At 48.5% G+C, this 16,724-nt stretch overlaps 1 protein-coding gene across 3 annotated transcripts in view; it reads left to right on the top strand.

Moving 5' to 3' along the window:
- The window catches only part of LOC104146961 (arf-GAP with SH3 domain, ANK repeat and PH domain-containing protein 1-like), a 42,161-nt gene that overhangs the window by 4,314 nt on the left and 21,123 nt on the right, over nucleotides 1-16,724 (top strand). For all 3 annotated transcript variants that reach the window (XR_011135357.1, XM_068912702.1, XM_068912701.1), the window contains exons 2-9: nucleotides 5,389-5,461; nucleotides 5,859-6,004; nucleotides 7,267-7,341; nucleotides 11,345-11,394; nucleotides 11,505-11,637; nucleotides 14,297-14,382; nucleotides 14,873-14,948; nucleotides 16,303-16,389. Coding sequence is in view for 2 of the 3 variants with exons in the window: in XM_068912702.1 (XP_068768803.1) it covers nucleotides 5,389-5,461; nucleotides 5,859-6,004; nucleotides 7,267-7,341; nucleotides 11,345-11,394; nucleotides 11,505-11,637; nucleotides 14,297-14,382; nucleotides 14,873-14,948; nucleotides 16,303-16,389 (726 nt within the window). In the remaining variant the exon portion in view is untranslated. The remainder of the gene's footprint in view (nucleotides 1-5,388; nucleotides 5,462-5,858; nucleotides 6,005-7,266; nucleotides 7,342-11,344; nucleotides 11,395-11,504; nucleotides 11,638-14,296; nucleotides 14,383-14,872; nucleotides 14,949-16,302; nucleotides 16,390-16,724) is intronic.

The following is a 16,724-nucleotide window of genomic DNA, read 5'->3' on the forward strand; positions in this document are numbered from 1 at the left end:
GTGGTGTATGGTGTTTAGACTGAAGATATATCTCTGTACATTGCTGTGTAAAGTATTCATGGACAATCAGGCATCCACAAGAGAAGGAAAACTTGACTTTATCTTGAACATATGAAAAAATACCATAACGTCCTTAGAACTGACATTGTTGCTGGAGCAAGGGAAACTAAAATACCCACCACTATTGTACTTAACTTTGAAAAGGGAAACAATATAAAAGTTAAGAAGCTAGAAAGAACTTAAAGGAAACATGTAGAACGGTAAAACGTCTCCAGCTGGCATGGAGACCTTTTGAAGACACCATATGGAAGGCTCAAAGCAAACGTTTTCCACTTATCAAAAGAGATTCTAGAAGGGTCCCCTTCTCCCCCCTAAAAAAGAAAGAAAAGTTGTGATGGGTAAATGTTGGAAATAAAGAGGAGTCTTCACATGAGGAGAGGTATGTCCAAATGAGAAGACCATAAAGAATCCTAGACTCTAGCAGAAAGATGTGGAAGCACGATTATGACTGTCCAAAAAAACCTTGAAGAACAACTTTCACAAGGGATTGAAACTAGTTGGTAATCCTTTTCCACAGAGTGGCAGAATGACAGAATGGTTGAGGTTGGAAGGGACCTCTGGAGATCATCTAGTCCAACCTCCCTGCTCAAGCAGGGACCTCTAGAGCGTATTGCCCAGGATCTCTCTTGCTGAGAAGGGAAGGGATCACACATACATGCAGGCTATGGATAAGATGGAAAGAATGACATTTCCCAATAACTCAGGGGGTTGCGCAGGATTTGCTGCAATCCAGCAAGTCACTGGTTATTGGCCTGAGAGCAAGGAAAGTAGCACCCTGCAACGCCGGAGCGGGAAGGGATGTTTCACAAACTCTGTTACTTCCGATCTGAGTTTTCTCTGTTTCAAAAGTTCCTTATTCTAGGTTTATGTAAGTCGTGGCCTTCAAGGTTCAAGGCCTCTTCTTTCTACCAGTCTTCATTTACCTTGGTATTCTTGCCCAGCTTTACTGTCAGAGAAGGTCCTCTGGTCTGTGTTCCTCCTCTGCATCCTCCCCTGCATCGTGTAGTACCCAGCAATGCCCAGTACTGTGGTGAGCTTCTCTGAATCGCAGTCTGATAGACAGTTCAGCTCCCGAGGCAAAACTGGTACCTGGTGTGTGGTTACTCCTGTGTGAGAAGCTAATAGCAATAGCAAGCTCTATAGTCTTCTCGCATCTTGTCCTCATAGTCTGTGCCCATATCATTGTCCCCTGGTACAGCCCTATACGAGGAGCTATGCTGAAGGTGGCACTGGAGTCTTGCACTGAGAACTTTGGAAACAGACCACAGCCAACTCTTAACATCTTTGCCAGCGCAGTCCATGAACTGGCTATTGCCAGGAAGCGCTTGGTGAGCTTACAGCCCCCACAAGGTGCCTGAGCTTCTGGGAGGAGGCAGGGGAGGGGGGGACCATGTATCTGGAGGATCTGGAGAGAACTCCAGGTGTCAAAGAGGCAGCACAGCAAGCTAAGCACACAGCTCACTTGTAAATATTGAGCCTTTTGCTGCATCTGCTGCACAAAGCAGAGCTGGGGTGGGGGTGGGGGGTATTATGGTGTATGTTTCCCCCTGCTTATTTTCACATTAAAGCCAGGTCTTATTTAGACTCTTTGGGCAGTGGGCTGGCTGGGAGGAGGACACCCAAGTAGGGCATTAAAGCGAAAGGGACTTTCTGGTAGCACCTTGTAACTCCTCTGGGTGGTGTATCGGGAATGCACCCAGTGCTTTGAAGGCTCCTGGTGATAATGTCAGCTTTTGCCCACTTGGCTTTCTTCAGATGCTGTTTTATCTCAAATGCTCTATGAGGATCCAGTGCTCCTCTGCACATGGTCAGAACATTTCCAGGCTCCCATCACACTCCCGCTCAACCATAATCACTCCAGGCCACCTTTCTCCTTCATGAACAGGAGAGAAAAGCATGAACTGCATTCTGTGCCCCTAGCTGAAAGAGAAAATTAATAACTGAAATGTTTTATTTTTACCTCAAGGATTTTCAGGAGATTAGACCATGGTTGTGACAGCTCATCTGGCTTCTGATGCAGGGATTTCCCAGCAAGAGTGTGCACGAGTGAGTGCAATTGAGGTGTGCAGCACCTGCAGGTCTGCACACAGTGGGTCTTCGCATGTATGAGAACAAAGGGTGAGCTCCCTCAGTGTGTGTGTGGCAGTGCCAGCCTGTCTCTTTGCCACATGCAGCCTGAGGAGGAGTGGTGTGGCTCTGTGAAAGGAGCCCTCACCTAAGAACTGACCATGATCTCTGTACGTGTGAGTAAAGTGCATAGGAGAGCAGAGGCTCACAGTCTGTGTGCACAGCGCAGCTCCTGGGTCATGCTCTTGTCGTCCCCCTGTCCTGAGGTTGCTGCTTCTCCCCGGTGTGGCCACGGGGACTGGAGAGTCCACAGGCACCATCGCTGTCACCCACCGCCAGTGCAAAGATCTGGAGAGAAAGTTGGTGCTCTTGCCGTGCTTTGCTGCTAATGTCTAAAGAGAGACTAGAGGTTTTTTTTTTTTGAAGTGTTGATCTTGTAGCATTTCACAGAATGGTTGAGGTTGGAAGGGGCCTCTGCAGATCATCTAGGCTAACCCCTCTGCTCAAGCAGGGTAAATGCTATGGTATTTGAGGGGTCTGCAGGCCAGAGAAAGCAATACAAAGAAGAGGTCAGGGATGGCTCAATCACAGCTTGGTAACACTGGCCCTGAGGGCAGAAATGTGAGAAAAGAGCAGTCATCAGTCTTCAGAGGTGTAATGAAACCCATTGTCTAGACATGTAAATTAGATGTTTGTAATTTCTAAACAGATTAGAAGTGAAGTGCACAGTTTTAACAGGAGATGCCATTAATCATAGGGACAATATACCAAAAGTTGTGATGGAGTCTCCACTAATACAAATTTAAGTCCAGAGCCCATGTTCTTCTGGGATGATATCCTCCTAGCAACCGCCCCCATTTAACAACTGCATGGAAGGCAGAGTTGGATAAGCACCCAGGGGCGTGATACCACTGCTGTCTTTGTATTCTGTTGTGCAAAGCTGTCCCCAGCATGGTGGGCGCAGCAGCAGAAAGCACTGTGCTGGATTCCCATGGGCTTCTCTCTGCAGATTAGGGTGGCCCCCACTGGCTCGGTCCCCACTGGCTTCCGATGCCCTAGTGGTACTCCAGGTGCACCACTGAGCAGGGCAGTTTTTCTCAACCAAGTGCATGGTTCATGTCCCTGAATTTTGGAAGCATGAAGTGGATGCCCTCTGCCTGAGCTATTCCCCCTCTTGACTGTTTATGCAATTGCTGGAAACATTGGAACAGCAGTACCTCCCATCCTAAGCTTGAGCTGTCTGAAAGAGGCCGTAAGAACTGTGTTGGAGACATGTCTGTTTGTCTCCGTCACCTGTGAATGGACCCCTGGGTGACATGGTTGGGGGCTGCCTAAGGTTGGTGAGATGAATCCCACAGCTGTGGCTCAGACAACTGCAGCAAGCTGTGGCCTGGCAGGGAACTGTGTCTGCCCTGTGCTGGCACTCCAAATAACCATGTGGTTGTGACTGGGATATTAGTCCTTGAGGTCCTGGTTTAACTTAAACTGATTTTCCAAACAAAGGGATGTGAGTCCCTCCAACAGCATTGCCAAAGAGCAGTGGTCAGAAGCATCAGGTGCCTTATCTCACCTTTGCCTTTCTTACCTCAGCTCACTGGAATTTCTTTGAAGCATAACACTGAATTCCCGGGGTTTGTAATGCTTAGTATGATAACGGCCAAGCTGGCCCTAGAAGTATCTTGCATTAGTTGCCCCAGGAATCTCAGTCCTGGAGCCTGAGTGTTTGGCTAGAAACCTCAGTCCCAATAACTGGGCTGGACAAGAAGGTGCAGTTGCGAAGAGTCGTGGGTGGCAGCTCTTCCCTGGGGCGCTCTGCGCTCTGCAGGGAGATGTAGCAGGAAGTCTAGTAACCTCTATTTTGGGGTCTAAGTCCATAATTCGAGATCTCAGCATCTCTGCTTTGCTACACTGAGCTCTGGAAACATGCAGTTAAGTTTCCAGCACTAATGCTCCCTGGGTACCTAAATGTTTGTACCCAGAAATGCCACAGTCTTGACACTGCTGATCCACAAAGAGCCTGACTCATTTCCACCTCTGTTACAGGGGTTCAACTGTGTGGCTTGTCCCATGTACTGCTATCAGTGAGGTGTCAGACCATGCTTTGCACAACAGAATACAAAGACAGCAGTGGTATCACGCCCCTGGGTGCTTATCCAACTCCGCCTTCCATGCAGTTGTTAAAAGGCCTTAGCTGTAGCATGAAACTCCGCCCTTAGTTTTTCTTTGCATATCCAAATTGCTGTAAAACCATTTGCACCCAAATATCAGTGCTTCTGGCTTTTAAAAGCTAAGCCCTGTCTTCCAGCTCTGGCAGTATAAGGCCAATATGCAGAGCAAAGTCCTGTCAATCCCCACGATGCCAGTCTGGTCTAGGAGCTGTCAGGACTTACGTCAGTCTGGTGAAAGGGCCACACCTGAAACACTGCTCTGGAGATCAGGAGGGATGTGGAGAAATTGGAGAGGGGCCAGTGAATGGTGATAGAGAAGCAGAGGTGGAAGGAGCTGGGCTGATTTAGTCAAACAAAAAGGAGACTAGGGGGAAGAGGAGGGGAGTCTGATAGCCTACAACTCATCAAAGGGCAGTTACAAAGGCAATAGTGCCAAGCTCTTTTCGGCAGTGTCAGATGGTATAACAAGGAACAACAGCTACAAATTGTAGCTTCGGGAGGTTCAGGCTGAACATTAGGAAAAGTTGCTTCTGCAAAGGGTGGTGCACCAGAGAATCTCCACCCTTGGAGGGTTTCAAAACTCAACTAGGCAAAGTGTGGCAAACCTGACGGAGTATTGGCAATAGTCCTGCTCCATACCAGGGATTGGATTAGGGCCCTGCAGAGAGCCCTCCCAGCCAGCACTTCTGTGAAGAGCATCTGTCTCCTTCAGTTTCTCATAGGCAGAGAGTTTAGATGCCTCCAAACATTTCCCCTCAGCCACCCATGCTTCCTCCTCCCAGCCCAGAAATGGCTTGGACGGTGATGGAAACACAGTTTGTGGCTAACAGATTTTCTTGCCTCTTAAACCCCCTGCTCTACAGTCCTTTTTCTGATATATTTTCCAATTCACTCCTTATGCTTGATCACTTCTTCCAGAAGACCATCAGGAAGGCTTGTTGGCATTTAAGATACGTATGGATTGCTTCCACTAGTCCGTCACCCTGCTGGCAGGGCAGTCAGGTGTGGAGGTGTTGAGACTTGTGCTGAACTCTCTGGTTTATGGAAGTATCTGTATGGATGTAGGCAGTGACTGTCTCTTCTGCATTTCTAGGCCTTGGATGCAGACCGAGTTGTGCTGCAGAAGATGAGGAAAGCAGTGAAGGCAGAGCACGCCTGTGGACAAGGTCAGGGCAGAACAGAGACGAGGGAGCAGGAAGATGGGTGACAGAGGGCTGAGGGGAGTTCTCACAGCAGGTCAGGTTGATGGCAGCTGAGAAGCTGGGTGTGGGAAATGTGTCCACTGTCTGGGGTGTGCATATGTCCCCAGGCCTGCAGCTCTCAGGTCCCTGTAGCTGCTTTTGTTCATGCCCCTTGCCAGCTGGCAGCAGAGTGGGCTGCAATGCCCTTAGGAGCTGGGCAGTGGCTGCAGGTAGTAGGAGGGAGGCAGTGGGAGGCAGCGGGAGCCACCCACCCTGGTCCTAGGGCAGAGCTAAAATAGTGACTGCTGGGGGGAGGCAGAGGCATGGGCATTCATCTAGGCCTTCCCCCTGAGCACACAGGGGACCGTCTGCATTCCCCCAGATCTCATCAGCCACATTGAAGCCCACATCACCGCCCAGGAGAAATTCTCAGCCAACTACCAGCTGGAGGGTGAGGAGCAACTGGCCAACGCCTTTAGCACCTTTGCGACCTTCTCCTGGGAGCTGCTGACCTCTGTTAGGAGCCTGGTAGGCAACCCTGTCCTCCACATGCACGTCTAAACAGGGTCCTGTCACAGGCTTCCCAACTCACAGGGGTCAGGAGGACACTGGTGGGGAAAGCCAGGCTAGGGGCCTGCCTCTGACACATGCCCCAGGAAGAGTGGGAGGCACTGGTCTGCAGTCTGCATGTCAGAGCTCATCCCCTTCCTGAGACAGAGGTAGGAGTGTGTAGTGTATGGTTTTAGAGCAGGTGATACGGTCTGTATGGTATGGCTGGAGCCATCTTCACTGAGTGGCAGCTAACCTCTGATGCTGCTCAGAAGAGGCAGGTTCACATGGTGGCCTGTCAAGGAGGAGGCTGAGTGTTCCCCATTCTGCACACAGTGCTTACAGGAGCCCATTGGGGGGGGTCCCAAGGAATCCTGCTGATTGACCAAAGCTGAGGTTTGGGCGAGGTAAATGACAGGCAATGCTTATCACATGAGTCAGGCTTGAGTGGCCTGGGGGGATGTGATGCAAAGCCTCTTCCAAGGAGCCAGGATACATCCCCTGCACCAATTTGAAGAGGTTCAGAGTGAGCTGGGGTACCTCTTGAGCTCTTCAGAAATAGTTACAGGAGCTTCCAGGAGAAAGCAAACTTTGCTGCTGTTACGTGTTTGACAAAATCTGGCCCTTCTGCTCTGCTGAAATGTCTGGTTGGGGATTAGCAAGGAGCTGGGCAGTGCCTTGGAGAATTGCAGAAGACCTGACTCTTGAAGCCATGCTATCAAAGGGCATGAACTATCACTAGATCAGGTCAGCTGGCTTTGTCCAGCTCAACGTTGAAAATCTCCAGGGGTGGTTTTCAGGTGACTATTTTCTGAAGTGGTTCATTTTGCAGCCTCCCAGACAGCTCTGCTTCCTTAACACAGGGAGTGGTGTAGGGGCTGGCACCAAGCCTGGGACTCAAGTCCCTGGAGCAGGATGTGTCTGATGACACCCTTAGGTGGCCTGGAGGTAGCTATGAGAAGGGAGCAGCAGTCTAAAAGAGGGATAGCACTATTGCAAGTAGGTCTCAGGACAGCAGGAATGCACTGAGTCCACAAATGCTTTTCGTGGCCCTGGGTCTCACTCCCTCTCATGCAGTATTAGCACAAAACACTCTTCCCCCATGGAGGGCTGAAAGTTTTGAGACATAGAGCTGGGGGGCTGCCTCTACAGCTGGACCCAGCCTGACATTTCCAAGGGATCTCATGCTAGTCTGACCAGCCTGGGCAGCACTGGCTATATGATCTCTCTCTCCTTTTCAGTTGCAGAGTTTGTACCACAACATTAACTTTTCCTTGGAGTCATTAATAAAGGGCGACTTGAAAGAGCTCAAAGGGGTAAGCAGAAACTGAAAGAGCTGCGAAAAGATGGTGCTGGTAAGCAGGGGGATGGAGAAAGAGAGGGTGGCAGCTGTGGAGGCTCATCCCTGGCCCACGTCCTACCCTCTGGCAGGGTGCTGCACAGATATATATTGGAAGGGCAGTCCTGCCTGGTCCTCCTGTGCACTGGGCCCTGCTTGCTCTCTCGAGCCTGGGGCCTCACACCAGAAGTCAGGCTAGCAATGCCCTGTAGCTGGTCCCTCTGTTTTGCAGCTGAACCCGGAGGAGTCTATAGTTCACTACACCAAGAAAAAATAAAACTGTTGTGCACCAAATAGTTATATTTTCCCTGTGCACAAACTCCTCCACAACCTCTCAGTGAGGCCCATTCCTCACAGGCCCACCTGTGGCTCCTGCACATACATATGTTAGGACATGTTTGTGTGAATCTGAACATGCATGTGTGTATCCACATAGCTGCACATGTGTCTCAGAGATTATAGGATAGCAAGTATTAAAGTGAACGTATAATTTGATTTTCCACATTGTAGAGCATTCATAGAACTTCTCAGTATTAATCAGGGTAAATTTTGGGAAGAGCATCAAACTTTTATTTAATTTTGGCTTTTTTACCAATAGAGAGGTAAAAGGCAATCCTTGGTGCTTGCATGTTTGTGTCTCTGTGACTGTACTGAGGTCTTCAGCTCTGTGCGTTTGTTGCTGTGTGTATCTGAACGCAAATCAGTGCAAGTTCCTGTGGATGTTTAGGGTGAAGAAGGCTGTATGAATGAACTGACTCTGATTGCTATTCTGGAACTAGGTCACTGCTGAGGGATTGCTGGTTCATAGCCTCCATCTAACATGATCAAGCAGCTGCCCGTTCTGACCTGGTGCCGCTCCTCTTTGGGTCACTTTGTTCAAGTACTTCTAGCCTTGGGCACAGAGAATCTACAAACAGTAGACACTATAGAGCAATTATTTATTGGCTAACACATACAAAAGATAGCTAGGATTTAACGAGCTACTAGGCTAAGTATTAATGTGCTTACCACCCTGATAAATCACCTGAGGAGTCTGCTGGCCAGGCAGATCATGTCAGGAGGAGCAGAACCAGCTCTGCTGCCCCCTGGAGCAGATTCTTGGTATTGCTGAGCTGCTGTCTTCCACAGTGCTCGCTGACATTGATGACCCTGACAACACTGAAAAACTCTGTTTTTTATTCCTTTAGGATTTTATATTTTTCCATGTTAGTTTTTTTCTTCTTGAATCCTTGAGCTGTTTCAACAAATGATCCTGTTTAAACAGCCCAAACTTGGTAATTTAATCTTTCTTATCTTGCATGGTTCCACTCGATGGACTTTCTCACAGATTTTTCTCCTAACTTATCAATTACAGAATCACAGAATCACAGAATGGTTCAGGTTGGAAGGGACCTCTGGAGATCATCTAGTCCAACCCCCCCTGCTCAGACAGGGTCCTCTAGAGCACATTGCCCAGGGCCGCGTCCAGGCAGGTTTTGAATATCTCCAGGGGAAGGAGACTCCACCACCTCTCTGGGCAACCTGTTCCACTGATCAGGCACCCTCACAGTCAAGAAGTTTTTCCTCATGCTCAGATGCAACTTCCTGGGGTTCAGTTTGTGCCCGTTGCCTCTTGTCCTGTCACTTGGCACCACGGAGAAGAGACTGGTCTCATCCTCTCGACACCCTCCCCTTCACATACTTGTACACGTTGATGAGATCGCCTCTCAGTCTTCTCTTCTCCAGGCTCAACAGGCCCAGCTCTCGCAGCCTTTCTTCAGAGGAGACATGCTCCAGTCCCCTCATCATCTTTGGAGCCCTCTGCTGGACTCTCTCCAGTAGTGCCATGTCTCTCTTGCCCTGGGGAGCCCACAATTGGACACACTACTGCAGATGTGGCCTCCCCAGGGCTGAGGAGAGGGAGAGGGGCAGGATCACCTCCCTCGACCTGCTGGCCACACTCTGCCTAATGCACCCCAGGCTACCTTTGGCCTTCTTGGCCACAAGGCCACACTGCTGCCTCATGCTTAACTTGTTGTCCACCAGGACTCCCAGGTCCTCCTCTGCAGAGTTGCTTTCCAGCAGCTCAGCCCCCAGCCTGTGCTGGTGCCTGGGGTTATTCCTCCCTGTGTGCAGGACCCTGCACTTGCCTTGGTTGAACTTCAAGAGGTTCCTCTCCTCCCAGCTCTCCAGCCTCTCCAGCTCCCTCGGAATGGCAGCACAGCCCTCTGGTGTATCAGCCACTCCCCCCAGTTTAGGATCATCAGCAAACTTGCTGAGGGTGCACTCTGTGCCTTCATCCAGGTCACTGAGGAGCAGGCTGAACAAGACTGGACCCAGTGCTGACCCCTGGGGGACACCGCTAGCTACAGGCCTCCAACTAGACTCTGCGCCACTGAGCACAACCCTCTGAGCTCTGCCATCTAGCCAGTTCTCAATCCACTTCACTGTCCACTCATCCAACCCACAGTTCCTGAGTTTACCTACGAGGGTGAATTGCCTCAGAAATCTGTGCCGAGGTTATGCAGCTGGGCTGTATCAGCGCTGGGCCTGGGATCCTTGGAGCAGACAGCTGAACCTCTGGGAAAGCGGGGGAAGGCTATGGGTAGGATTATGGAAAGAGAAGGTTGAGACCTCTGACAGAATTTGGGGACTTCCAAAAGGCTAACGGCCAAATACTGAGAAAAATTAGGAGCATTTAGGCAGAAAACTGGGAACTAGCGTTATATAGGAGTGTGAAAATGGAAGGAGAGAGCAAGTGGAGTGTAGTAAGTAGATAAAAGAATATAAATATGTGAAGGAAAAAATCCACTATTTGCATTGCTATGGACAATGTCAAGAAGACAGGGAGTGAAGAAAATCTGGCAGAGAGAGATGAAAAACAGCTGTCCACAAGAAACTGTGATCAAGGTGATGATGTTTCTAATGGTGTCCCACAGGAATCAGCTTGATCTAAATCTATTTGGCATTTTCATCAGAAGGGAGAATCTATCCTAACAAGGTTCTGCCTTGACATAAAGGAAAAAAAAAAGGTTCAGCTTGAGGAGCAGTGAAGCATTGGAACAGGGGTCCAGAGAGGCTGTGCGATCTCCATCTTTAGGGATTTCAAGATCTGCCTGGACAGTGCCCTGAGCAACCTGGTCTAAATTCAAAGCTGCTCCTTCTTCGAGGAGGAGCATGGACTAGAGACATCCTGAAGTCCCTTCCAACCTGAATTAGTCTGTGTTTCTATGACACAGAAGTTTGCAGAGCAGGAAACAATGAGAAGAGGGCAGAATGTGGGTAATCTGAGTAAATGCATTTAACAGACAAATACATTTGAACATAGCAAAATGGTAACCACTGAAGAGAAGCTAAAGCCATCCAATTAGATTAGAAACAGGGTATGGCTTTTTAACAGCAAAATTAATTCACCATTAATGAACATATAGAAGAAGAAATAGATCAGAATTAGATCCTCTTGATGTTGTCAGGTTTAGACAGGTTTCTGATGTCTTTGTGAGAGGTGTTTTAGTCAAACACAATGTTCTGGCTTCAACAGATGAGGAACTGATAGATACTTTCTGGCTTGTGTGTTTCAGAGCAGATGTCTTAGTGAATCCTTCTGCCCTTAAAAATGTGAGTCTGTGAAATCTGGGTGCAAGTATGTACAAATCTGCGTGCAAGTCTTCCTGATGCACATGTGTGATATGTGTTTTAGTGTCTGTGCATTTGTGTATTTGCATGTCTAGTGCCTATTAGCATATGTATTAGTGTATACGCAAGCAAGGACGTAGTGTCTGTGAATAAACCTACAGTGGGGTGCATACTTGTCTGCTGTACATGTGGGTGCATGGACATGTGAGGATACCTTCCTGGGAAAGGACAGCCTTATGGACAGCCATGTACTAGTCTGCAAGGTCCTTTCTGCTAGGGTGGTCCAATGGGAACTCAGTATGCTAAAGCTCAGGAAGAGCCTGTCCTGAACGTAGTCATCAAGTGGTGCCTTTGGCTCTCCCTAGGAATTCAAAAAACCATTTGAGAAGGCCTGCAAAGACTATGAAAGCAAACTGTAAGTTGTCATGCTTCTTTGCCCCAAGGTCATACTTGGAGGCTTGTTTTTATCTGACTTCACCAAAGAATAGTCAGATGGAGCCTTTCATGTGTCCCTCGTCTTTCTTGGAGTGCGAAAATTGAGAAGGAGAAGCGAGAGCTGGCAAAGCAACATGGGATGGTGCGGAGTGAGGTGAGCGGAGGTGAGATCGCAGAGGAGATGGAGAAGGAGCGCAGGACCTTCCAGTTAAACATGTGTGAGGTAATGCAGGACAGGGAGGGTTGGAGCAGCAGCAACACAGCACAGGACCCTGGGAGTCTGCCTGGCTCCTCCCTGTTCCTGTCCTTTGCACTCTGCCTGTGTAGGTCCTCTGTAGTTCCTCTGTGTCACTGCTCATGCCACAGCATAGCCTCAGCTGTCACAGATGCCTCCTGCATCTCCCTGCTTGCTCCCCAAAAGGCTGAGCTGTGGCTGTCGGCTCAGAGTCCAGGCTCATGCACGCCGTCTCCGGAGAAGGGTAAACCTGTAATCCCAACGTTGCGCTCCCCATTTCTTCCTGCCTGAAGCTAGGCATTGCGTCAGTCACCTCCTGGATTGCCTTTACCATAACCTGACTCGCCCTGTACCCTGCTTGCAGTCCTTAAACACCAGACTCCGGGTTTTGCAGCCTTCTCTTGGGGCTCCAGGATAGCACTGATTGCTGGTGCCCAAGTCTGCTCCAGGAGCCATTTCGGAGTCTCTGAATCGGCATCCGAGGAACCAGTTTTCCTTCCATTGGCTCACAGCAGCCATATCATAGCCCCAGGAGATCCCAGGCTGGAGCGTCCAAACAGCAGTGATTCCCATGGTGGCGATTCTCACTTGCTTTCTGACCTGGGCTTGTTTTGAGGTTGTTTTTTTTGTCTGAATACAAACTGATTTTTCATTTGTGACCATCTTCTGTCCCTGATCGGTGATGCCTGTGTCTGTGGTATGACTGGTGTTGTTCTGCCTTTCTGAGATGCTGAAGTGTCCTGGAGCCGCAGGCTCTGCCTGGAGAACTGGCAGCATCCCTCTGCTCTGCCTCTGGGGAGTAGTACTGAGGTGGAGTGCAAATCTCCAGAGGTCACTGCTCAGCAGGTCGAGTTCGTTCTGCTGGGCCCATTTCCTCAGTCGGTGAGCTGCTCTGGGTGAGAGGGGCTGATGAAGGAGTTCATCTGAAGCCTGAGCCAGTATTTAACCTGGCAGTAGAGATGCGAGTCGAGAAAAATCCCGTAAGGCCCTCGGATCGAGGCTTCTTACCAGCTGCTTCTTCCCCGTCCTGGCCTCAGGGTTGCTGCAGATCCTGACCACTTAAAGCAAAGATTTGAGCAATGGCTAGAAATTGCCTCTGCAAAAAAGGAAAGGGGAGACTTAGCCAGCGTACCTCTTCCCCAGCCATTTCTCTCCTGCCAGGCACTAAGGATTTTGGTGCTGAGGCCCTGGCAGGCTCTGGGAGAAGGATGTTCCAGCTGAGTCTGTTGAGGAACACCCCTAGGTGCTGGTCCTCACTTCAGCCATATCTGAGCGCTTCTGGGCAGCTTGGCGGATGACTCTCACTCCCCCCCATTCCCTTCTGTCCTGTTCTGTCTTCCTCCTGTTTTGGAAGTGGTTACTGTGTCCATACCAAAAATACCGTTCCACCGCAAATATCAGAATTCCTTGTCTTATGGAGCTGCACAGTCCTTAGAAAGAGCCAGTAGATCATGGGGAGGTTTTGTTCTGTGTTGATGTGAGTCCGTATGTGGCATTCAAGTTTCTAGTTCAACATGTGGGCTCTTTCTGAGGGGCTATCTTCTAGGAAACACTTCTGATGGATGGAGGTTGTTTTGAATGATGCCCTCAGAATAAATACAGTGAAGTTTGTATATATACAGCATAGCCTGTATGTATGTTTTGGAAGCTGGCTTGCTATATTGCCCGGTGGATCTTCTGTATGCAGTAATTTGTAGGTTGCTTTTTCTACGATAGATGTAATGTCTAGAAAGCTCTTGCTACTGTAGAAGTATTCCAGACACTGATGGAGAAATACACAGAATAGAAATTTTCCACCTTGTCAGCCCACTGACTGAAAAGGCCAACTCTGTATCTTAGATATAGCACAGGTTGAGGACTAGTTATTTTGAAGTACTTCCTCATGGTGGGCTATGAATAGGTGGGTATATTGTGTGGCCATTTTTCTGCCAATAGCCACACCTTTATTTTGGAAAAAACGTTGGTTTTTGAGTGTGATGTTGTTATGGATGAGGATGGGCTTTGTGAGGTGGCAAGTAATTTTGGGCTGGAAATCTGAAGCTTGCTTCTGAAGGTCCTCGAGGTAGGCTGAGATGTCAGCCAAGTGTAAGATATAGGGAGGCAGATTGGCAGCACTGGCAGTGGCAGTAGGGTTAGGCTGTGCATGGGTGAAGTCAAGTGTGTTTTGGAGGAATCTGGCTCTTGACTGATGATATTTGAAGGTTTATAGTAATGCTGGCAGTTCTTCTGTGGCTCTTGTGTTTGGTTGTCTTTTGGTGAATCTTTTTAGGGTGTATAAATTGAGTGTCTGCCTCAACAAAGAAAGGCCAGAAAGCCCATCTCCGTGCATCCACCACTCTATTGTCCAGACCTCAGCTGGTGCTGAGAAGGGTGGTGAAGTGCTGGAGTGCTCATGGCAGGCCATGGGAGAGCTGCTGGCAGGGTACTTTTAAACCCATGTCAAAGCACTTGTGTTCATGGCTCTTCCTGCCACCAACTTCTTACCCCATAAAAACCACGTGAGGTGCTCACATTAGGACATGACTGCCAGGAAGGGCCACAGTGCACTGCTCTTCACTGGCAGTGGGAGGGGGGGAACATGAAAAAGTACATAAAAGGCATCTCTCTCTAAGCTACAAATTCAGTCCCTGTGTCCTTTTCCCTTCAGTATCTAATCAAAGTGAATGAGATCAAAACCAAGAAGGGTGTCGGCTTGCTGCAAAACCATATCAAGCACTGCAACTCACAGTTCAAGTAAGAGCGACTGATAACCTTCCTTCACTCCCTTTCATTCCAGAAGCACTAGTTTTTAGAGGGGAACTGGGAGGTAATCTAACTCAAAGGACCTAGAGTTCCTTCAGTTAGCTCTGCCTGGCTTGTAACATGCTTGAATTCCTCTTTTCCTGGAGGTGATGGAGACAAGGATCTAAATGAGGTGTGTTCCTTTTCTTTAGTCTGACATTTTTGTAAGCCAGATAAGTTGTATATAAAGCACATCAGAGAAATCTGGGATGTGGGGGAGGCAGAGTGCTGAGCGCGCTCTCTGAATTTAGCTGTCTCCAAGAGTTGTTAAAATATGTTTCCTAACACTTTTGTACTACAGCTACAAAGGAAAAGTGCTAACTGCTGAAGACGTGGTGGATAGTGAGGCAGGAGCTCAGGAGAACCTGGGACGTGTATGCTTTACAGTAATTGCTAAGAGCAGCATTTCCAAATATATTCTTACATTAGCTTCTCCTATCAGTTTTTTCCAGGAATGTTTAAACGCAACAATAAAACTTAAGAAGTTTACAGAGACGCTCATCCCAGAGCTGCAGAGTGTGAGTATGCATCTTAACTTTGGTGCTCCAAGTGGGGTGCAGGGTTGTCTGTCCCCAGACCTCTTCTTCCTCTACAGAAGCAGAGCTGAGGACTTGCACAGTTCTTCGCATCTATTAATCATAATTTCCTGAGGCTCTAACATTTAGAAGCCTCTCTGCAGGAAAACTTAGCCATCAGTGGGAGTGGGGAAATTATGATGCCTGTACCTCTGGGTACAAAAGGGGAAAACAAGCATAAAAATGGGTACCAAAGAAGCACTAACATGTTCATCTATCAAAGCCCTTATTGCTTTTCAGGCTCTCTGATTTTTCATTTGTGCTCTTAGCTTTGCTTGTTCGTTGCTTCCAACTCAAGCTCTTAATGTTTTTCTTTAAAGGCCCTGTTGCACTGTAAAAAGAGTTTTTAAAAATGGCAAGGCATAAGGTAGGTTTTCAGAGATAGTGTAAACACTGAAGTCCCCCAAGTGCAGCAGAAAGTTTTTGTTGGTTTCCCAGTATTTCTAGATTAGAGTTCCAGTTTGCTTGGGCTTGCTAGGCCTTCCCCATATATCCATGGAAAGTCATGATTTGCAGAGAGGTCTGAGATGTGTTCATCACCCAGATACTGCAGCAGCGTCACTTGTACTCATCTCCCCTGGTCCTATAGCATAGGTCTCCTTTGGGCATCTGCTATTTGGTTTGAATCCATTTGCTTTATCAGAGTTACCCTGTTTGCTCCATAAGTTGTAATCATTCATATTAAATTAAAATTCAGTATGTAAAGATCAAAAAGAAAGGAGATGCCAGCCCACAGCCAGGGTGGAGTAACTGAGCACAGCAAGCAATGTCTTACGGATTCCTCATGCAGATAAAACCCCAGGTTCCATTTCAGGGCCACATTTCTCCCCCAAGATCCCTGATGGAAATAAACTTTTGATGGCTTGGAGTCCTTCTAATTATTTTAATTACTGACAGTACTAAAGTTAAAAAAAACCAACTACAATGAACATGAAGCTTTTTTTTTGTTTGTTTTTACACTGTGGAGAGCTGAAAACAGCTATTTTCTCAGAAAATAACGTTTGCTAGAGTGCAGAATACTCTCCCTGTGATCCAGTGTTGCAAGAAAGTGCTCCAGGCCCTGGGGACATGCCTGGCCCCTCCCTTTGTTGATGTTTCTTTTGAAGTGCTTCTGCACATTCCACATACCGTGGAGTAGGCCTCCGTGCATCCCACAGAAACAGGAAGTCATTGAGGGCAGAAGGTTGCATGGGGGGGGCATCTTCTCTTCTTCCAAGAGAATGAGTGGGATGTGGCAGTTGAGGCAGAGGTCTCCTCCTCCCATGTGAAGGGCTCACTGTGCTCTGATGCCTTTTAGATGAAGATTGGGCAGGATGAGGAGAAGAAGCAGCTGTGCTCCCTTCGGGATCAACTGAAAACAGCATTGCAGCTGGAGCAGAAAGAGGTAAAGTCCAATCCTTCTTCCAGGGGGACACCAGATGGTTGCACTGCAGTGCCCTTGAGGGCAGGACACAGCAGTTGCTTATCTAGTCCCTGAGCTGCCCTCTGATGTAGAAAGCTGTGGGGTTTCTAGTCAGCTATGGGGGGAGTACAGGGTCCCTGGCAGTACCACAAGGGTGTGCTCTTGATTGGGAGTGGTGGGGCAGGTGTAGCCATCAGGCTAGCATGCTTCTGGGGCTCCTGTAGCTGGGTGTTATCTGGTTACTCCCTCCTTCCTGCCCTAGGCAATCCCTGTCGCATGGCAGCTTTGTCTGAGCAGCTGCCTCCTTGTGTCACCCT

Source organism: Struthio camelus, chromosome 18, assembly GCF_040807025.1.
Source record: "Struthio camelus isolate bStrCam1 chromosome 18, bStrCam1.hap1, whole genome shotgun sequence".
NCBI classification, from domain to species: Eukaryota; Metazoa; Chordata; class Aves; order Struthioniformes; family Struthionidae; genus Struthio; species Struthio camelus.